The sequence below is a fragment of the Mesoplodon mirus genome (genome assembly GCF_964341445.2).
Source record: "Mesoplodon mirus genome assembly, chromosome: 13".
In the NCBI taxonomy this organism is placed as follows: Eukaryota; Metazoa; Chordata; class Mammalia; order Artiodactyla; family Ziphiidae; genus Mesoplodon; species Mesoplodon mirus.
In genome coordinates, this window is record NC_138989.1 from 62,354,153 (window position 1) to 62,377,119 (window position 22,967).

General features: G+C 42.3%; 1 protein-coding gene across 2 annotated transcripts in view; it reads right to left on the reverse strand.

The window, feature by feature from the left end:
• Positions 1–469: 469 nt before the first annotated feature.
• EPG5 (ectopic P-granules 5 autophagy tethering factor) overlaps positions 470–22,967 on the reverse strand; it is a 126,841-nt gene continuing 104,343 nt past the window's right edge. For both annotated transcript variants that reach the window (XM_082641540.1, XM_082641539.1), the window contains exons 36-44: positions 22,105–22,280; positions 19,083–19,268; positions 18,390–18,599; positions 17,564–17,708; positions 11,916–12,158; positions 10,380–10,596; positions 9,669–9,884; positions 7,832–7,946; positions 470–5,383 (exon numbers count right to left, since the gene is read on the reverse strand). In XM_082641540.1, the coding sequence (XP_082497666.1) occupies positions 5,201–5,383; positions 7,832–7,946; positions 9,669–9,884; positions 10,380–10,596; positions 11,916–12,158; positions 17,564–17,708; positions 18,390–18,599; positions 19,083–19,268; positions 22,105–22,280 (1,691 nt within the window). In that variant the 3' untranslated portion in view covers positions 470–5,200. The remainder of the gene's footprint in view (positions 5,384–7,831; positions 7,947–9,668; positions 9,885–10,379; positions 10,597–11,915; positions 12,159–17,563; positions 17,709–18,389; positions 18,600–19,082; positions 19,269–22,104; positions 22,281–22,967) is intronic.

The following is a 22,967-nucleotide window of genomic DNA, read 5'->3' on the forward strand; positions in this document are numbered from 1 at the left end:
TGTCTTAATGTAATGGAAATGAACACTAAGGAAGAATTCCCTAGCATTCCAACATGAAGTGATTTCTGGAGCAGACTGTGACCAAGCTCAGGTTGCACTGACCTCCCTGGCAGCTTGGCTGCCCTCCCAGAGGTGCCCTGCCCCCACCCAGGAACTCAGGCAGTGGAAGCCTTTGTGCAGCTTCATGTACCTTCTCCTACTAGGGTCACAAGCACATTACAGACCTCAGGGCTCTCCTGAACTCTCTGGGGTCACCAGGTGGTCCCCGTCTATGCCAATTCTTAAACCCCCAAGTTTTAAGTTCTCTTTGAAACTAGAGGCCTCACCCATTGTGATGAAATGTCACAGAATATAGATTCTACCCATTACAAGCTTTCTAATTTCACATTTTTCTTTTTGTGATTTTTGAATGAAAAGACCTGCCAACCAACTTGCCAAAAATGAGATGTCTACCACACATAAATTAAATTTGAATCTCGTTTATTTGCAGAATTTTACTTAACCAATTCTCATTTCTTCCTGTGTCTCATCACTATATAAAAACTCATCCTTTGTACAAACAAGTAAAATGCCAACAATGAATAAGAAGTGAATATTGCACATTTAATGACCAAAATAACTTGTGGTTTTTAAAGGCCACACTAGGCATGTGGGTAGGAAAAAAGAGTTGAACACATTTAAGAAGTATTTGCTGCCACTTGAGTGATTTAAGCCATTGAAAGAAAAATAAATCCTAAACCTCAGTGCTCAGGAGATATTACATCAGTACATTAAAAAATAAAGTTATAATGAACAACATTCCTTAGTGGTTTCATTACCCCAAAATAGGGTCAGTAGTTTTTTTTTCAAGTTATTGTCATCAGAAATCAGGAACCTATCTAGACTGAAGGAAACTTCAACTACCGCTTCTATAGGACACATGATGCCTCTATAATGTGAGAGAGTCACCACAGACCAGGATCATCACAGACCAGGACAAGGTCAGTATTTGTGCAGGCAAGTTCTTGGCTGGATGCCAAGAACTTTACCCAGCACAACCCAGATGCAAATGGAAGATGACAGGAGGGAACTTTTTTTTTTTTTTAAAGCATCATGCTTATTTGCAGCATTATACTCTCCACTTTGCTTAATAAGACAAAGTTAACTAAGCAGAAAATTTTTCAGCTCAAAATAAAATTTTACTAGCTCAGAAGAAGGAGTGAAGTTGGTCCAAAATGCAGAGCAGACAGTTTTGAAGGATAAGTGCAAAGTGCCTTTGATGATAAACTGAGCTCTGATGACAAACCGAGCTCTGGAGCTTGACTCACCACTGATTGAATGTGCCAACCAGAGGGCACAGCTGCTGAGAGCTGATGCTGCCCACATGTCCAGGGGAGCAAGCTTTGCTGCGTGACCCACACTAGTGTGGCTAATTCCCAAAGCAGAGACCAGGCTGAGGGCACATAACCTAAGGAGGCACACTCTCTCGGAGCCAGCAGGTGAGTGCTACCTTACATGTGTGCCCTGGGTGCCTCATTTGTTTTACCCAAGTCCTGACCCTACTATTTCTGGGCATGGCCCTTTTCTAATAACGTGGGCTAATTTGGGCAGTTTTCCCAAAGGGCAGCCCTGGCAGACATCATGGGGGCAAAGGACTAACTAAAAGCACTAGGCATCTCGTTTGATGAAGGCTGAGGGCTGGGCGGATGGGCAGGGTCAGAGGTGTGATGAGGTATGAAAATTTCCAAAGGTCTGAAGGTCTGTCAGGAGGGGGCAGGAGAACAGCTCCAGCAGAACCATGACCAGCGTCACCAGGAAGCCAGTTTTAGCCCAGTATAAAGCAGAACTACAACCAAGCTCACCAATGGCCACTTGGGCTTGTCCATGAGGGGCGGGACTAGTGGCCACAGGAAAGGGCAGAGGAGAGGCTGGAGGATCAGGGCTGGGATCCCTGCTGAGTGGGAGATGGGACCAGATGAGCTTTAATGCCTCTACTGACTTCAAAAGTCATGATTCTATAACATCTGCTTCGTGCTCCAGAAATTATTCATTTCAGGTTTAAAAATCCAATAGAGAGACTTCCCTGGTGGCGCAGTGGTTAAGAATCCACCTGCCAATGCCGGGGACACGGGTTCAAGCTCTGGCCCAGGAAGATCCCACATGCTGCGGAGCAACTAAGCCTGTGAGCCACAACTACTGAGCCTGCGCTCTAGAGACCGTGTGCCGCAACTACTGAGCCTGTGCTCCGCAACGAGAAGCCTCCGCAATGAGAAGGCCATGCACCGCGACAAAGAGTAGCCCCCAACTTGCCACAACTAGAGAAAGACCGTGCGTGGCAACGAAGACCCAATGCAGCCAAAAATTAATTAATTAATTAAGTTTTAAAAATCCAATAGAAAACTGTGTCTCACCTTCACTCGAAAGGAAGAAAGGGCATGGACACTCTCACTTGCACAACGTGGATACACTGACTGGGAGGAAGGGGGTTGGCACTTGGTTAAAGAGAGGGTGGGCTGCTCAGGGGTTTTCATTTTCTGGACCCAGCTTCCCCCACCTCGAAGAACTGAGAGACTCAGTCAACCTCGAGGAGGCAGACGTGACTGTGCCAACAGGCTGATCGTGAAACCACCAGCGACTCGTGCCAGGAGCTTCAGGAACATGGAGGGTGGGCCCTGGCCCCATTAGGCTGAGCAGACGCATCAGCAGGACCTCCCTCCCTGGCATCTGTGCCTGCAGCTTTCTGCAGAGTTAGCAACGGGAGCCAGGAGATCAGGGGGTCAAGGGTGCCTCTCTGGCCCATCCTGTGTGAACTGCAAAAAGGAGAGTGGAGAAGAGAAGAGGTGCTTTTCATCAAGCCCAGGAAGCTGCTCTGCATCCCCATATGAACCGGAAGCCACTGCTGGCCACGTATGGGGAAAGTCTGCACTAGGGCACCTTCAACGCTGCTCCAGCACATAGGTGCCTTGGTCTTACTGACCCAGGTATCAACGTGCAGCCCTGGTAACTGTCTCTGAAACAGGCCCTGCGCTCTCTGGAGGTGACTATTTTGCCAACAAAGCTCATTATTCCTGGAAGCCAGTGGGCAGACCGGTCTATTCTTTCCCAGGAGGCTACAGCAACATTGCCACCTTCTGAACTATCTTAGTGTCGTTAAAGCAATTTCTTAGCCCAGAGCCTCTCATAGGAACCTATGTGGTGAGTAAACCTTCCACTGTTAAGCGTGAGAGGAAGTACTTTTACCGACCATCTCTAATGATCAAGTTACAGTGTCAAAAAAAACAGATGACATCAGGCATAAAAAAATCTGCATCAACTTTAACAACTGAAATACTTTACAAGATAATGTGATATCCCTAAAAATCGGATTCTTACCAGCTACAACCAAAGATTGATTTATTTTTTATAATTTTTACAGAGCAAATACATTATAAATATTATAAACCTTCAAACACTAAGATTAAACATAATTTTCTTTAAATGCATGTACTGTCACTCAAAAATTTCATTTTAGGATACCAATAATTATATCCTCCTCAAAGAAAACAGCACACAGAATATTTCCTGTCATAAAATCTTTGTTGCCAAATCAGCCATGGAACTGTCCACAGCTTCTAAAACGTGTAACAAGGAAAGCTCTGAGATGCCTCCCTCGGAGATGGACACTTAGTGGCCTACAGAACTTGGAGGCTAACAGGGATGATCTCTACCAGAGCATTTCCGTGGGGCAGAACTGTTCAGTCCAACTAAAAAGATTCAAAATAAAGAACAGCTCCTACACACTTCCAAATGTTGGGGGAAGCACCCCAAAACGATATTTGGAAAGAGATTATCACTCAGTTAATTTATACCCCAATCCCCCTGCTAAAAGCTCTCAGTGACCAAGACATTTTTAGGTAAATAGCCTCGGGCTATAGATAACCTGCAAGCAAAAGACACATTATGCCAGCTGGACAAACAAATCAATTTTGAGCCAACAGAATTATGAATATGATGACAGAAGTCAAGGTGCGAATTCCGCGGGGTGGGGGGGACATGACAAGAGCAAGCAGATGGCAGCAAAACACGGCAACATTGCAGACAGGCTTTGGTAAAGAACAAACTGTTAACAACAGAAGGCACGTGACGATTAAAAAAAAGCCAAATTTCAGTTAAGTCTCCTGACCTGACCCAGTTTCCACCGACCAGTGTTTCAGCAGGTTTGCTAGCTTCATTTGAGTTTAAATCTGGAGTGATAAAACAAGCAGGAAACAGAGAGTCAAGTTCTCTGTCTCTGTCTCTCTCAACAGCAGGACCTTCGGATATCAAACTTGCTGTCTGGAAAGAGCTGCAAATTTACATGTCTACAGGGGCCAAATAAGACGTGAATGAAGGAGCGGGCTGGGGTATGACCAAAGGGAATGTACGTCTACAGTGCACTGGAGAGATGAAGCCCTGTCTACACTCTCAGCCGTGGTGATCAAACAAAACACATCTGTGCACGACATGCTCCCCACAGACCGCCAGCACGCACCCCCAATGTAGACAAATGGCTCCTTCTCTATGAGGACACATGGCTGGATGGAAATGGACTTGTCACCATCTCTGCTGTCCACTATAATCAGGATCAAGTGGTCACATTTTAGACAACGACTCACTTTGATTCAGCATTCTTATCTCCCTTCTGAGAGGAAAACATAATAATTTAAGCTGGTATATTTCCCCACATTTGAGAAATGCAGAAATTTTCAAAGCTTTTTTACTTTGAAGGAACACAATTGGGATTCAAAAGTGAGGGTTCAACACGATTCCCAAAGTAGTTATATCTGGCACAGGAGTCTTGACATTTAAATGAAACGGGAGAAGACAGAAGTGGAGACATACGAAAGCACCCCACCTGGGGTCTCATGAGATGACTGGATATTCGGCAACTGAGAGTGGCTTTCTACCCAAGGAGAACTTCGTAAGTTCTCTTGTTGGATGAACATAAAAATTACAAAGTCCCTGGAACATTTTAAGAGCTAAGGACAATAAAGATGTAAAAAAAAAAAAAAAAAAAAGAGCTAAGGAAACACACACATACACATGTGCACATGCACAACAATTATCTAGTGCCCACCAACTTGCATCTCAGTCAACTAATTCATTGGCCAAACTGAAGTGAAATTGAGCAAAGTTATTTGTGCAACAGCAAAGTTAAATGTAAACATAAAAAGCAACAGGTTTATCAAGAGCCTCAGTGTTACTATCGTATGTTGTCCAAATAATGCACTTCCGGATAGAGACAGTTCACAAGAAGAGCCAGGAAGCTTTTCCCATCTTGGAGGCAATGGCCAGGACGCTTTATAAATTGTGCGGCTTGCAATATCTGATCCTGGTATTCAAGGTACTGCTTACTTGCTGTCAAGGATTCAAGAGCATTCAGAGCCTAAAAGACATGGAAGACAAGAGGGTTAACCACATGGATGCGTATAACACGATTCCCGCAGGCGTAGCACACCTGCCGACGTCATCTGGTGCAACTGTGAGCCTCCGGGGAAGCCTACAGAACTGGAACTAGATGTCTCAAAGGCAGGCACTGATCAACCACAAGCAGAAGGAGGCCGGCAACCCAAGCTTCTCTGGCGTCTGCCGCCTTCCACATCCAGCCTTCCCTCTGCCTGGCCTGTGCTGTTTCCCAACCCCTCCCCCAGAGTGCCACTGCTGAGCCAGGCTGTCCTGCTGCTTTGTCCTCCTCGCCCCGGTGCCGGCACTGCAGCCCTCCCCACCAGACCATCTACTGCCTCTCTTCCTGGAGACTCAACCGGAAACCACGGGCATCAGCTTTAATTTGCTGTTGGGTTTGTTCTCAGATTACAAAGTAATGTCGTACTAAACCGTGTAACTAGATGAAATTCAGAAGAAGCCAGTGGTTAAGTGCTGCTGAGGGTGAAGGATAAGGTTGTTCTATCAGCCAACAAACACAACAGACAGATCAAGTTCCTCTGGCTTCCGCCCAACAGAATTGACTTATTCCCATGCTTCTCTTCGGGAATAAAGAAAGAAAAACATTCTTTACTTCCATAATTTTAATTTTTCCTCCCTTCATACTGGGAGAAGAGAAGAGAAAAAGACTGTATTTAGAGAAAACAAACAAAAAATCAGAACAACGGTTCTTGGGGGGTAGGGAGTTTTATTTTTCAGCTATACGAGCTCACCCACCCCGAGCATTCTGAGTGTGAACTGTGAAGTGCCGCTCTCCTGCCTCTCTCATTTATGGGGACCACTGTACTAGAGGATAGAGACTAAAAGATGGAATTTGCTTGGCTCAGTAAATAAGGAGGGAGAAGATTTTTTGAGGATAGTAAATGAACAGGCAGCTTAGAAATAAATTACCAAGTGGTTTAAGACAGAAGTTTTGGGGTTGAAAATCAACAATGGAAGGGATTTTGGTACCAAGCTAACTGCTGTATGAATGGAGTCAATCTAAGAACAAGAATCAGTGGGAACAGGCACTCCCACTAACCATAGCGTCCATATGTCTCTCTCTTTCTCTCTCTCCCCTTTCTTTTGTAAAAAGAACAGTCTACTTTGACAGTTTGCCTAAGAATAATCATTTTATACAAAGTTGACTTCTTTCCAGTCTGAAAACCCTGATGACAAGTATGTCATCACTTAAGTCTAAAGGAAGGCCGGCAAAGGCTGGCAAGGCCTGGGCGACCTGCCGGCCGCAGCTAAAGCAAAGCTATGCTCCAGGTGCTGGTGGGCACAGGAGAGCAGACTTCTCAAATGCAGCCTGAAATGCAGGGCACTGACTTCACAACCGCCCCCTGGAACACTCATCTGCCCACTTGTGACGGCTCTTAGATGACATTAGGGATGCAAATGGTGGTTGTCTAATCAGCCGGTGACAAGTATCGGGTACTGTAAAAACCAAGATGCCTGTGAAGAACCTGCTGATTTTTTCGCTTCACCTTTGCTCTTAATACCAAGATATCACACTGTACACGGCTGGCTTAGACATCACAATGCCGCAAAAGACAAGAGCTGAGGGATCTAAGCATTTACCGTGTACAGAGACGGTACTGCAGAGCAACAAGAGCGTGACACTGGACCCGGACAGGCCCAGTGAATCCCAGCCCCGGCCCTCAGGGGCTGTGTGATTTGGGACAAATTACTTAGTCTCCTTCTGTCTCCATTTCCTCATCCACAAAACCAGGATAATAAAAGTTCGTATTGTATAGGGTTGTTATGAGAATTAGAAGAGTTAAGATTTTAACTCGTTAACGTCAAGTGAGTTAAAACTTACAACAGTGCCTGGCATGCAGTAAGCACTCAAGAATGCCAGCCATCATTTTATATTATATACCTTTGTACCTGGCCAGCCTGTTTATGGGTGAAAATAGTTATGGGAATGGGGGACCACTGCCATGTAGCCTTCCATGTTTTTAGAACAGACTATTTTTCACAGCTACCATTTTGTCCATGTCAGCCAACACTGGTCAACCCACAGACTCACAAAACAGAACCACCGCCTTGGCTCCAAGTTAAAGCCTAGCTAACCTCTATTGGTCTCAACTGTAGTCTCATCTTCTGTGCCTGTCCCCAGCCCCAGCTTGTGACGGGTCAGCACACAGTCATGTCATCAGAACCAAATTCGATCCTAGATTGGCTTGCCCATGGCCTTGCTTCTTCTACAAGGTTAGTAACAGGGCTCTGGGCAAGTGCCTACAAAAACTGGTTTAAAACCTGAGGCAGATACATGCGTTAACCATTTTCCAGTTAGTAGAGCCCACCAGGTCATCATCACCAGGTCATCACGTGTAAAGAGTACAGGTGCCACCTCCCTCCTCCTGTGGAAAACTTCTAGCCCTTAACCACAAAGCTTTTTACTGACCTGCTGAGCTTTCAGGGTCAGATGTAATTCAGAGCCCGGCTTCAAACGGATCTGATCCTTGGCAGGAACCTGAACTGAAAGAAAGGCAGCCATGGCTCGGGCAGCCACTCGGAACCTTAAGTGTTAGGGAGGGATTAGAAGAAGTAAATGACTATTAAAGTAAGCATTTTAAAATAAATACCATATTTTCTGTTAGAAAATAAGATGAACACATCTCCAGACCTACTGCTGTTGTTAGCCTCTTCAGGAAAACTGTAAATATGATCAAGGAGTCTTTATCTGCCCTTCCATTATCACCACCCAAACAATGAAAACATAATTCAGTCTCAGGAATCAAAGCGTTGGCAAAGATACAGAATAACTGGAACTCTCAGCCACGGCTGGTGGGAATGTTAAAAATGGTGCAGGTGCTATGGAGAACAGTTTGGCAGTTCCTCAAGAAGTTAAATATAGAGTAACCATGTGACCTAACAATTCCAAAAGAACCGAAAACAGGTGTTCTAACAAAAACTTGTAAATAACTTTCACAGCAGCACTATTCACAATAGCCAAAGAGTGGATACAATCCAAATGTCTATCAACTGATGAATGGAAAAACAAAATGTGGTGTGTCCATACAATGGAATATTATTCAATCATAAGAAGGAAATAAGTACCAGTGCATGCTAAAATATGGATGAGCCTTGAAACTTTACGGTAAGTGAAAGAAGCCAGACACAAGAGGCCACGTGTTATGTGATTCCATTTACATGAGATGCCCAGAACAGGATATACATAAAGTCAGGAATCCATCAGTGGTTGCCAGAGACGTGGGGAAGAGGGGAAGAGGGAGTGATTGCTTAGTAGCTACAGGATTTCCTTTTGGGATGACAAAAATGTTCTGGAACAAAACAGTGGTGATGGTTGCAACAACACTGTGAATGTACTAAACGCCACTGAACTGTACATTTTATCATTTTTTTTTCTGGCCACGCCACACAGCATGCGGGATCTTAGGTCCCCGACTAGGGAACAAACCCATACCCCCTGCAGTGCAAGCGCAGAGTCTTAACCACTGGACTGCCAGGGAAGTCCCTGAATTGTATATTTTAAAAGGGTTAGCGTGATAATTTTATGTGATGTGTATTTTACAATTTAAGTGAATCAAATCACACAGTCCTGCTAAATTCTACCACAAAGGAGTACGATGTTAACTGGTTTGGATTGGGTGGCTCCCAAAGTTGCAGCAGGCTATTCCATAAGAATGCTGACATCAGAATAGTAAGAATTCCTTTCAAACCAGATAAGGCCTTTAAAAGAAAACCATGATGCAGATAGTCTTAGGAGATAAACTGGGGCTAGTGGCAAATTCTTTCACACCCTGGAATTTTTAGCAACGAAAACTTGAATGTATTTCTCATTACTTATCCTTCTAATCAGTTAACTTCCACTCATCTTGACTTAACAATTCTGCTAGACCAAGTCCCTCATGGAACCTGGGTTTCCCTGACAAAGTGCTGGCAGTGAAGCAGCTGACCGGGGTATTTTAACCTAAACTTGCACACCGTCACTGGCTCAAAGACAAAAAGCAATGTGTAGTGTGGTCAGGTTACCAAGTCAAGATACAATGAGATACTGCTAAAAAAAGTCTTTGAACATAAAAGTTGTTTTAAAACGGAAAAAATAAACACCCTTTTTAAAATGTAAAGATGTAATCAGGCTCTGATTGTTTTCTTCTTAATCTCTGGGAGGACCCTAGCTCAGCTCCTAAATAGAAAATCTACCAAGTATCGCACCCCCTAGGTATGTGCAGGTGTCTGTGGCCCGTTTAGAAAAGCAAGAGCAGGTGCTTCCTCACCTGTTAGACAAGGGCGACTTCCGGCCCAGCCCAATTGCCCTGAGAATCCCTGAACTGAGCCTCTCCTCGGCCAGCAGGCTCTGACGGGCCTGAAGCGTGAGCAGAATTCGAATGACAGACTCTGTCAAGACCGAGTCATTCTGCTCGGTCTGAACCAGGGACAGCTGCAGGACTTGGTGCCACCACAAAAACAGCTTTGCTTCTTCCTGCACAGAGCTGGGGGGAGTGGGGGAGGAAAATCAGATTCAGAGTAGATTCTTCCCACTCTCATTTAACTGAAAGTCCACACGTCAGTTTTAAGTGTAAGGGACATTTAGTACTTTAAAAGCTTAGGCTGACAGGTAATGCTGTTAATAAAGTATTTGGACAATAAAGGAACAGCTGACATTTATTGCCCCTTCTACATGCCAGACAGCATATATGAGCTCGATGTCCTTTCACTTAATCAAGTGAGGTAAACGTTGCCCCTACTTAACAGATACGGAAGCTAAAGGTGGTGCTTCAAAATACCTGTTTTAGGAAATAAAAAGCCTGCTCAGAAAATCGGCCCATGCAAGGAAAATCTAAAATAGGTGTCACTGTACCTCATAACCTTGTTTGTTTCTTATGTATCACTTGGGTCTGTGCACTTAAATGGACATTAACTTAAACCCAAATTCAAGCTATCCCAATCCCGTGGGTCGGCTGTAGGCAACCGGAGGGCTAATATACCTTGGATACACCTGTTCCAACCACTGGCTTAAGAGAAGCAGCACCTTCATTTCGTTCCTTAGCGTCTGCTCACTATTTAGACACTGAAGCAAATAGACATAGAGAGTCAAGTAGCTGCCGAGGGACAGGCACTCCTGCAGAAACTCTTCGATGGTGAGCTCGGGAACTTGAAGGGACACCAGAATGGGGCCCCAACCTAAATTCTGATTGAGGGAGCCTAAGAAAAGAACACCAAGAGGTAAAGAAAGGTAAGAGCAAGAATCAAACTATTTAACTACCTAATGAACCTTTTCACTTTAAAAGCTTCATGTCGAGAAAACACCACTCACATTGACCCTGGAGGGCCTGACAATGCCTCATGGCTTGGACTGGAGGCCCTCACTCTAAATGCCTTTGTCCTGGCTGCCAGTGCAGAGGGTACAATGAAGTCAGGTATCATGGCTGCATTTTCATAAATCACCTCTTTCACCATATTATGATCATTAAAATCACATGTAGACACCGCCTCTCCCAGTTATCTAAGAATTTTAACTTTACCTAATACCATTTTTAAGTATGTTATGAATACTTATGCTTTTCCGAGGGGTATTATTATTACTCTATCCTTCATAAGCATTTTTTAATTATCAAAGTTTAGTTTGACTCATATCTTGACAGAAGTTCTTGACAATGTTTCACAAATTAAAAAAACAAATTTAATTTTAGCAACAAACAGTAAATAAACTTGGAGCAAGAGTGTTATCCTAGTGGTTCTCAATTATTTGGGGAGGAATGGGAGCAGGGTGACATGGTGACACACATAGCACCTTCCACAGGGGGACATGGGAACATGGATTATTCACGTGTTGTTAAGAAAGGGCATGGGCAGCTTGCAGGCACTTCCTAGCATTCTCACTCCAGTACCCTTCGTTCTCCCCTATTGTGTGCACTATGACGTATATCTGGGTAACAGAGTCGAGAAGTACTGCTCTGAGGAATTCTTTTTAACCAGATCAGGCTGTTTCCAGAATCTGAGAGTTTAGAGGTAGGAAATAAGAAGACAAAGCGGGAGTGGGGGGCGGGAGGGGAGGTGGGAAGAGAACTCCGTAATAGTTTAGAACACATGACAAAATGCAATAAGAGGACATACGAAAATCTTTAACAAGTGACAAAATAGAGAAAATTAATACAGTGGATCATTATTATAAAGATTCTGGTATATAGCATTTGTTTTTAGGACTATGACTAGGCCTATGACATACACAATTTGCCTACCATAAAAGGATTGGTCTGACACTCCAAAGCCCACATAAAATGAATTAGAGGTTCCCTCTCTTGAAACATGATGGTACCAACATGGGCCAAAATTTCTCATGCTAACTGCACATCTTTATGAAAAAAACAAACTATATTCTGAAACATCAACATTTACAGAGATATTAGAACAGTACAATCCCTCAACAGGAAGGGTCTGGAAAGGTATCTCCTTCATACAAAGCTTTAATCTTTCTTGGAAAAGATGGGTCTACTGAGAGCCTGACATGACGGTCCTCTTACCCTCTTTGAAGTAAGCAGTCATGCAGGCTTCCGTCGTCTCGGCCATGTGGCGGACGGAAGCCAGGCTCTGGCAGGCGGCTGTTAACAGGGGCAGAACCACCAGCCCATGCACTTTCTGCCCAATCCAGGTCTGGATACTGCCTCGGAGGAACTCTGCTGTTGGGATAGTCGCGTTGTTCATCATCATTAGGACTTCCATAAAGAGGCTGCTGAGGGCCATGTGGCGGGCCTGGCTGTCCAGATCTGAAGGGGAACATAGCCAACATGTTTGCAAAAGGCTGCTGGTATGACGATGTGAATGTGATAAAGGGAACAATGGTGCTTCAAGCTAGCTGCTCTCCAGGGGCCAGAAGGAAAATCCTTCTGTGTTTAGCTTTTAAGGATAGGATGTGGCACATACATACTTTGTAAGAGCAAAGCAGGAACTACTGCGAGATCCTTGGTTACAGCGTGTGGCCAAGCGATACTTTAATAAATAGACAAAATACATAGATCTCAGGAGTCATTTGGTAAACTAGAAACAGTACCTCCACCCCTACCAATGCCAAAGTTGTAAATAATTCTAGAATGATTTACACAGAATGAAGGCTACTATTTAAAACTAAATATAAAAGGAAAGTAAGAACCTTTTTACAGACTCCTAACAGCAGCTCTTTTATTTCTGTATTTTTTAAATAAGAAAAATGGACAGGCTGGGTCTTTCCAAAATATTAAAAGTGAAAAAAAGAATACAACACAAGAAAAAGAGCAAATTCATTTTAAAAGAGAACTGCACATAAGTGACTGAGGTAGATTCCTTCTTCACATCCAAGAATAGAAAATGTTTTTCACTGAGGGTGTGTTGAGAAAACTATTCATCAGGCATAATTTTTGAATTGTACACTATTTTTATTTGTTTTTTTCTTTTTCGGCTGTGCTGTGCAGCTTGCGGGATCTTAGCTTCCCGACCAGGGATTGAACCCGTGGCCCTCAGCAGTCAAACTGCAGGGTCTTAGCCACTGGACAGCCCGGGAATTCCCTTCATCAGGCATAATTTTTGCCAACTATTTCCAATTCTCCTTGAGTTGGGTTCACTGTTTTAAGGGAATAGAATTGTGGCTTTCTCACCTCCAGGCTTTGGTATTTATGTCAACGCGAGTGGGGAGGTCTTATCACACCCATCAAACCAACTTCACCCACTTGCACAGTGTACAATAGACCCTGACTTAATGTCCTCATAAGATCTACTGATTACCAAGCAAGGAATCTTTTAAGCATTCTATGTTTGTGGATCTACTTTGTTATGTATAAATATTCTTGGTAATAAAGCCCTCATCTCTGAATTCCAGGTGAATAAATTTTTTTTCTGATTTAAAAAAAAATTTTATTTTGTTATTGAAGTACAGTTGATTTACAATGTTGTGTTAATTACTGCTATACAGCAAAGTAACTCAGTTATACATATATACATATATATATATATATATACATTTTTTCATATTCTTTTCCATTATGGTTTGCCACGGGATATTGAATTTAGTTCCCTGTACTATAGAGTAGGACCTTGTTGTTTATCCATTCTATATATAACAGTTTGCATCTGTGAATAGCGATTTTAATCTGTTTTTTAGTTATGATTCATGGGAACAAAAAATGATTGCAATAAGCCTCTTAATAGATCGCAGCCTCTCCCCTTCCCATTCATCATCAACACAGCCAACAAATGTTGTTCTTAAAAACCAGAACTGATCCCATCACTCTTCTGATTAAGATCTTTCTAGAACGCCCTTCACCTCCTTTGCCTGGCTATTATTCAATCTTCATGGCCCAGTTACATACGACCAACTCTAAATCAATTTCTCCAGTATTGCCTGCTAATTCTTCTTCTTTTTTAAACTAGTTTGCATATCCCAAGCCGAGGGATATGCAAACTAGTAGATGATGTCAAACGTTTAAAAATGGTTGTACCAATTTACTCTGTGATCGGCAGTATATGAGAGTTAACACTGTTCCACATCCTCACCAACATTTGGTATTGAAAACTTTTTAATTTTAGCTATTCTGGTGGATGTGACAGAGTATGCCATCAAGTTCTTAATTTGCATTTCCCTAAATATTAACAAGGTTTAGCATGTTTTCATATGTTTATTGGTTATTTGAATATTCTCTTTTGTAGAATGTCAATTTAAGGGTCCTGTTCATTTTTTTTACTGGATTGTCTTTTTCTTCCTTATTTTATCCAGTGTGACAATCTTAGTCATTCATATTTAATGTAATTACTGATGTGAGTGGGTCTAAATCTACTATCTTACTATATGCTTCCAATTTGTCCCTCCAATTCTACATTCCTTTTTCTCTCTTCAAATATTCTTTTAACATTTTCATAGTGGTTATCTTACAAATTACAACATGCATTCTTGATTTTTCAAAGTCTGATGTTAACTGGTTCCCAGACAATGCTAATTTCCTATTACCTTCCCTACTGTTACCATAACCCAACAACACATTACTATTACTGTTTTATAGAGTCAGATTTCATTTAGATTTTCCTATACATTTACCAGTTTCATTGTTCACCCTTAGTCTCCTCCTATTTATCTTCTCTTTATTATCTCTTTCTTTCTAAGCAAATTTTGGTTATATTTTGTGGTTCTTTTTATAATTTCTTAAGCTCAGTGTTTATCTAATTTTCAGCTTTTAGAAATTTTAATATAAACATTTAAGGCCATGAAATTAAGTTTCACTTTAGCTGAATCCCACAAGTTTTGATGCTCTGTTTTTTTAATTCAGTTCTAAATATTTTAAATTTCTGTTGTTATTGTTCCTTTGGTCATCAGTTATTTAAAAGTTTGCTTCTTAATTTCCAATGTATAGTTTTTTCCCTCCTGGTTATATTTTGTTACTGATTTTTAAGTTCATTGCACTGTGGTTAGAATATGTGGCCTATCTGATACCAGTCCTTTGGGATTGATTGAGATGTGCTTTAACCCTAGTAATGGGTTGTTTCTTAACTGTTCAATGTGAGACTGATACAGTGTGCATTCTGCACTTACAGGATATATTATTCTCTACGTACTCATTACATCCAGCTGTGCTATTCAGACATCCTATAGTCTTACTGATTTTCTGTCTACCTGATCCATCAGTTACTGCGAGACATGGGTCAAAATCCCTCACTGTGAGCAAAATTGACATTTCTCTTCCTAGTTCTGTCAATTTTCCCCTTATGCATTTTCTTCCTGGTGAATTGAACCTTTTATCAATTTCCAACGACTCTCTTCATTTTTAATAATGCTTTTTTCTTATTTATTTATGTAAGTAATATGTGTTTTTTATGTATATATGTGTTTTTCATGCAACTTCAGGGCAGGAACACACACAGGAGATTGTCTGGCTTGGTAATGCTTTCTGCCTTACAGTCCTATCTGTCTCATACTGATACAGCTGTACCATCTTTCTATTTTAATATCTAATGTGACTGCCTTGTAGAAAGCTTTCTATATCCTATGCTTTAGATATACTTCTTATAAACAGCTTAAAACTGGATGTTGGGGCTTCCCTTGTGGTGCAGTGGCTGGGAATCTGCCTGCCAGTGCAGGGGACGCAGGTTCGAGCCCTGGACCGGGAGGATCCCACAGGCCGCGGAGCAACTAAGTCTGTATGCCACAACTAAAATAAAATTTTAAAAAATAAATATATAAAAAACTGGATTTTGTTGATTATTAATCCAGTCTGACAATCTTCATCTTTTAACCTGAGCATCAGTCCATTTACATTTACCGATATATTTAAATTTTATGTTTTTATTTTGGCTATTTTTCTTACCTTTTGCACATTTCTTGCTTTCTTTGGATTGAACAAAATTTGGCCAATCCTTTTTTTTTTTTTTTTTGGCTGCATTGGGTCTTCGTTGCTGTGTGCGGGCTTTCTCTAGTTGCGGAGAGCGGGGGCTACTCTTCATTGTGGTGCATGGGCTTCTCATTGTGGTGGCCTCTCTTGCTGCAGAGCATGGTTTCTAGGTGCACAGGCTTCAGTAGTTGTGGCATGTGGGCTCAGTAGTTGTGGCTCGCGGGCTCTAGAGCACAGGCTCAGTAGTTGTGGCACATGGGCTTAGCTGCTCCGCAGCATGTGGGATCTCCCTGGACCAAGGATCAAACCCGTGTCCCCTGCATTGGCAGGTGGATTCTTAACCACTGTGCCACCAGGGAAGTCCCGGCCAATCCTATCTCCTTCTACTAACTTAGAACTTACATATTTTATTTCTATTCTTTTGGTGAATTGCTTAGATTTTTTACCATTCATATTCTATGAAGACATAAATGTAATCAACCTCTTGACCCCCCTCAAACAATATTAAAACCTTAGAATGCTTTTAAGTCAACCTCTTTCTTAACTTACGTATATCTGTGGTCATATAATTTAATGTTAGCTTTTGCTTTTTAAACCCCTAAATGATGATTACTGTAGTTTTACATAGGCAGTTTTTGTTTATATTTACCCACATTTCACTACTTTCTCTGCTTACTTTTCCTTCTTGCAATTCAAGCCTTTCACTTGTATCACTCTACTTCTACCTAAAGAACATGCTTTCTTTAGTATTTCCCTTAGTGATGTCCACTGGGACAAACACGCTCAGGTTTCAAGGAAAACATCTTTATTTCATCCTCATCCTTGAAAGACGGTTGTTCTTAGTTTACAATCCCAGGTTACACAAGTCATCTCCTCATAGCACATTGAAGGTGTTGTTCCACTACCTTACAGCTTCCTCTGTTGCCAATGAGAAGCCGGCTGTCCTTGTAAATGTTGAATGTTGTTCCTTTGTCCCCCGTGCTTCTGCAGTTTCACTACAGTATGTACAGGGGTGAATTTCTTTCTATCTACCCTGCTTGGGATTTGCTGGATTTAATGAATCTAAGGATTGTTGTCTTCCTTTCTCAGGGCAGGTTCATGTCTAACTCATCCTTACCCTGAGTATGCCATCCTGTGTGGTAACGCACGGGAGGTCCTTTCAGGCTCCCATCTTAGGCAGGCCCTGGGCTTTATCATCTCCCCTAATCTAAGGAGTGTCAGCAAAAGCCTTCAAGGTAAAAGCCAGCCTCAGTACTCCATCTACTTTTATGTGTTCCTCTTTTTACTTAGTTTCTGACTTCTGAGACTTTCTGCCACCTTGTCAATAAGTTTAATTTTTGGCTTCTTAAAAACATTTTATCCAGCATCCTTAGTTATTTTCAGCAGGAGAGGCAATCAGGATGTCCAGTCCACCAAACTGCTAGGAGCACAAGTTCTCATATCAAGTTTCTTTACAAGCCTACAGGTGATTCTGAAGTGCCCTCCCAGTTAGGAGCCAAAACATCCAGGAACGCTGCTCGATGGATGGTCTCTGGTTATCTCCTAATCATTATATCTAGTCATCTAACTTAGCCCTCAGTCCAGTTAACCCCACACCAGCAACTGACAGTGTCTACGCCTCAAGTGCTTACCATTCATGCCACCCACCCCCACCAGTGCTGAGATGACAAGTGTCCCTATGGTCCCGTCATCTCTCTGACCACTGCTTCTCTGTAAACGGGAATGACAGTGTCCCGACCATCTTCCTGATCTCAAGATGCCTTATACACAGCAGGAATTCATTTACTGAGTGAATACATGACTCCACCATAGTCACTTACCAGGTGGTTTAAAAACAATGATATCATCCAAGAGCTTACACATTTCCTGTTCAAGGACTGCTAACGTGATTTTTCCATTTTGTTCCAGGGAGCTGAGGAATTGTACCATCTGATGAGTGAAGGCTCGGCATTTTGGAACTGCATCCTGACAATAAAAAAAGGATCATTCAAATGAATCCATGCATGCAGTGTTAACTGGATATTCCCTGGGAGCACAGCACTGCACTGGAAGAGGACAGAGCAGTGAGTCATATGAGGACAGACCCTGTGTTGGGGAAATAAAAATCTTTGGTAATACTTAGACCAGAACTCATGTTCTCCCAAATCCCAGTAGTAGTTTTTACTACATTAATAACAACATTAACTACACACTAAGTGCTTGCCAGGAACTTTTCCAAAAACGTTTATGTTCATTTTCTGATCTAATCCTCACAACACTTTGAAGGCAAGGTATTATTATTTCCAATTCAGGTGAGAAAACCAAGGTCAGAATGGCAGTGAGTTGGGGATTTGAGTTTGTCAGACCTCAAACTCATGCTCATAACTTGCTGCCATTCTGCTGCCAATGACATTCAAATCAGTAAACCCACAGCTCACTGTCGGCCCTCAATCCTTTTCACCTCTTGTTAGCATGTGACACTGCGAGTAGGAAAAGGCTTACCAGAAGAAATAAATGAAACTGAAGGACCCAAGAGGCCAAAATGATATACATTCTCCAACTTTTTCTATTGAGCCATCGCAGGATTCGAGACAGTCCTCAGTAGCACTTAACACTACTACCAGCCCTGAAGAACACTCTGCCTTCTAAAGGACCCACTTAACTTACAAGATGTTTCTGGCTGTCAGTAGGAACGGAAAGACCTGCAGACACTTTGAGGAGCTTCACAATTAACTCAGCGGAAGATTCTTTTGCCAGGATGATGGATGGCTGGTAATGGCTGCTGAAATAACCTAGCACGCTCTGATATGACACAATATCCACAAGATGCCACGAGAGTGAGCTTGTCTGTCCAAGGAGAGTAAGTAGAGGAGAATCCTAAAAATGAAACACACATTCCTTTAGTTCCAGAGCTCTTATTTTTTCCAGAAATATGCATCTCTACCTAGTCTATGGAGTGACCACTAACATGGCCTATGATGAGCAGAGAAGAGTTAAGAAGTCAAATAAGTACCTGCTCAAGTTAGGAGAACTCGTGACAGTAATAACCAAAGCTTTGGCAAAACACATTAAGATTTATAAGTATTCAGAACCCGATTTTCAAAGGAACTCTATGATCTGGTGGTAGAACAAGCAATTAAGGAGATATAAATTGAAATTGATTTTTATATTTGGTGTGGTTCCCTTAGACTATGAACTATATAAGAAAATCAGACACCTAGTTGAAGGCACATCCCGTATGCCATGCATATATTCACACTGAAAGAGGCACGAGGGGAACAACTTAAAAACCACAACTTCATACAGAGTGAGGATCTAGAGAGCCTTGCCAAGTCTTTATCACAGGCTCTCCAAACTTACTGTTTGATCCACCAGTTGATCTTCCTTTGCCAATAAAATCATCATGAAAAGGAGGCAGACAATCATGCTCCGGGTCTCTGGGTGGGGACTGGGATTCCAGGCATCAGAGAGCACACTGACCCAGTTGACTTCACAGAGGACAGACCCCAAAAACAAGAAGCAGCTCTTGGGGCTTCCTCGTTCCACCTAAAAGGAAACAATGTTTTTAGCTATGTATCCTAAAAATGTATAGAAATCAATGTTTTCTAAATTATATATCTTTTAAATTATACTTTTTTCCCAGATTATAAAAATCATTCATAACCCTTCGGCCCTCAGAGATTTAGATTATAATGTTTTTCCTTCCATGTTCAATGTATGGCACAACTTCCAGCTTGTTTGGAGTTCATTATTTATTCCACTACTTTTTTTTTTAATTTACTTTATTTATTTTTGTTTTTGGCTGCGTTGGGTCTTTGTGGCTCCGTGTGGGCTTTCTCTAGTTGCGGTGAGCGGGGGCTACTCTTCGTCGCAGTGCATGGGCTTCTCATTGCAGTGTCTTCTCTTGTTGCAGAGCACGGGCTCTAGGCGCACAGGCTTCAGTAGTTGTGGCACGCAGGCTCAGTAGCTGTGGCTCGCGGGCTCTAGAGCGCTGGCTCAGTAGTTGTGGAGCATGGGCTTAGCTGCTCCGCAGCATGTGGGATATTCCCAGACCAGGGATCGAACCTGTGTCCTGTGCATTGGCAGGCGATTCTTAACCACTGTGCCACCAGGGAAGTCCCTATTCCACTAATTCTTAACAGGAAAGGAATGATCTTCCCTAGCTACAGCCAGGGTGGCAAATCCCTGCCACAGTAAGTCACTGGTGCTCGAGGGAGCCTACCACAGTCCTCAAATGTGCTGGGAAAGACAAAGGTGATATATCTACTAGTCACTGGTTCCCAAAGCCGAGTGTGCATCAGAACCACCTGGAGGACTTGCGGGGTTGGGGGGGTACCCATAGAATTTTTAATGTCCTGTATCTGGAGTAGGAGCAGGAATTTGTCTTCCTAACAAGTTCCCAGGTGGTACTGATGTTGCTGGCCCTAGGACCATACTTTGAGACCTACTATATTAGCATATATAATTTTATATGGCTTTTTTAGTGTAATGTTATGTTATAAATATATCCCCATATCATTAGTCTTTATAATTTTTGATGACTACATAATGTTTAATTATCCCATTTAAAATATAGCGGGGATGGGGGGCAAATGTATTTTAAAGTATATAATCAATATCAAAGTTATCTCTTATAAGCCTATTTCAAGTCTGTTTAAAATAAAACATGGCTAGCTATCAATTTTTCCTTTCAAAAGAAGATTAAAAAGCTCAACTCCCTTTATAAACGCGCAATCAGTGGAATCTGATGATTCATGTCTTCCAATTCGTACCACCATTATATCCTGCTATTTGCTCATTTTCCCGTTTAGAAAATGACCCTTCATCCTCCTTTATAATTTGTTCTCTATCTTCACCCTCGACCCCCTCACAAACATACTTTACTATGCCAGCAAGACTCATGGAACTGAAAGTTTCCCAGCTTCTGGGCCGGGCAAAGTTATCTATCATTAGACTAAAACTCCTAGAGATACAAAGTCTATAGCATCCCTTTATAGACCAATCTATTTAATCTGTCATATAGCTAAAGCTGCGCTGTTACTTAAACGCTCTCTTACAGCTCTTTAAACAAAGGTTCAATTCCATATTCATAATGATGATGAATACCTACTTTGTGCCTGTCTCATAGGCTAAACCTAGCTAGAAAATCATTCTTAACTTTGTATTTCACTAAGATGACTGTCCTCAGCTTTCCTTAGAGCTCAGCTACAGAGGAGTGGCTGACAAGAGCAGCAGTGGGTGGGGTCTCCACTTACAGCACTAAAAGACTGCAGTACATTTTACTAATTGTCATAAATAACTATGGATCTGCAGTAATTAAAGCACTTAGGGGCTTCCCTGGTGGCTCAGTGGTTGGGAATCCACCTGCCAATGCAGGAGACACAGGTTCGAGCCCTGGTCCAGGAAGATCCCACATGCCGCGGAGCAACTAAGCCCGTGCACCACAACTACTGAAGACCGCGCGCCTAGAGCCCGTGCTCTGCAACAAGAGAAGCCACTGCAGTGAGAAGCCCATGCACCACAATGAAGAGTAGCCCCCACTCGCATCAACTGGAGAAGGCCCACACACAGCAACGAAGACCCAACACAGCCAAAGATAAACAAATAAATAATAATTTTTTTTAAAGAAAAGCACTTAAAGTGTCTCAATAATAAATGTGAATTAGGTTATGAGTAAACACAAATGACTGGTGACTATGAACAAATAAACTGAAATGATCATCAAAAGCTAAGACAAGATTAAAGGGTTTTTTAAACCAAAAACTTAAGAACAACAGAAATGCCTGACTGGTATGCAAGTGACACTACTGTACCTGTTTTCTGTAACTATCGCTTCTACTGCAAAAACTCCGCACACTTACTGGGACTTTTTCCAGGCCATTTCAGGTCTTTTATATGATTATGATGCATTACTGGTTGTTACAATGTACTTCTGTCTCCTACAACCTAATATCCCCTTACATAACTGCTTAAAGAAACTAATGGTTTGAGTACCGATTTACATTCTACTTTAATAGAACATTTAACAAGAAGCAGTTTTAATGATACTATCCTAGAAAAACATGCATTCACAGAAACGCCAAGATTGAGTGTGACAAAGTGATTAAACTATGTATTTACATGATAATATCACCGAAATCTAGGGGATGACTGTCATATTACAGACAAAAATCTTTCTCTGGGTTTTCTGTAAATGTTGTCCAGTCATCTACTAACACAGTGAAATGATGTCCATAGGATGCTGCTTTACACAAGCACTGTCTGGGCGATACAGAATTCGGGCAGGGTCCACATTGTCACCCACTGCAACTGGGCCTGAAACCCACGGTGAACAGGTTGCTACCAAGAAGCCAGGCTGTGACATAGAGAGTAAAGGGCCTACCTTGAAGAAGGCCTCCATGAGCATCTGGTCAGGATGCAGGTCCCTCCATGGGAGTTTCTGGTAGGCACTGTGAAAAGCATACAGAATGAACTCTGGCATTTTGGGTGCTGTACATGCTTCACAATAATGTATCAGGTGTAACCGAAGGGCTCCGTCATCACCGGGCAAGAGCTTATCTAAAATTGAAAAAGAAAATATAGCTTAAGACCTTTTGGTTTATCTTTAAAACAAGTAAACGAACACAAAACACAAATTTGAACTGAAAGTCTAAAAACCTAACGTTCTCAATAATTACCCAGTTTCAAAGATTTTCACATACCAGGGAAAAAAGTGATGGCAGAGCAATAATAAAGAATGGTAATTTACTTACTAGGGCAACTGGAAAGAGCAGCTGGTGTGAGGGAGATAGCAGGCGTGAACAGTTTTTCTCTAAAACTCCTAAATATATGACTTTTTAACTCAAATACACTTCCACAACCACAACCAACTCTAGGCATCCCTTCAGTCTGCTGCCTTCAGCATAAATTCAGTCTCATGGATTTGACACCTCATTCATTTGGCACCTTGGAGAAATTGAATGTTCCTCAAAAGGAAATGTTCCAGGGACTTCCCTGGTGGCGCAGTGGTTAAGAATCCACCTGCCAGGCTTCCCCGGTGGTGCAGTGGTTGAGAGTCCGCCTGCCGATGCAGGGGACACGGGTTCAATCCCTGGTCCGGGAATATCTCACATGCCGCGGAGCAACTAAGCAAGTGCGCCACAACTACTGAGCCTGTGCTCTAGAGCCCGCGAGCCACAACTACTGAAGCCCACATGCCTAGAGCCCGTGCTCCTCAAGGAGAGAAACCACCGCAGTGAGAAGCCC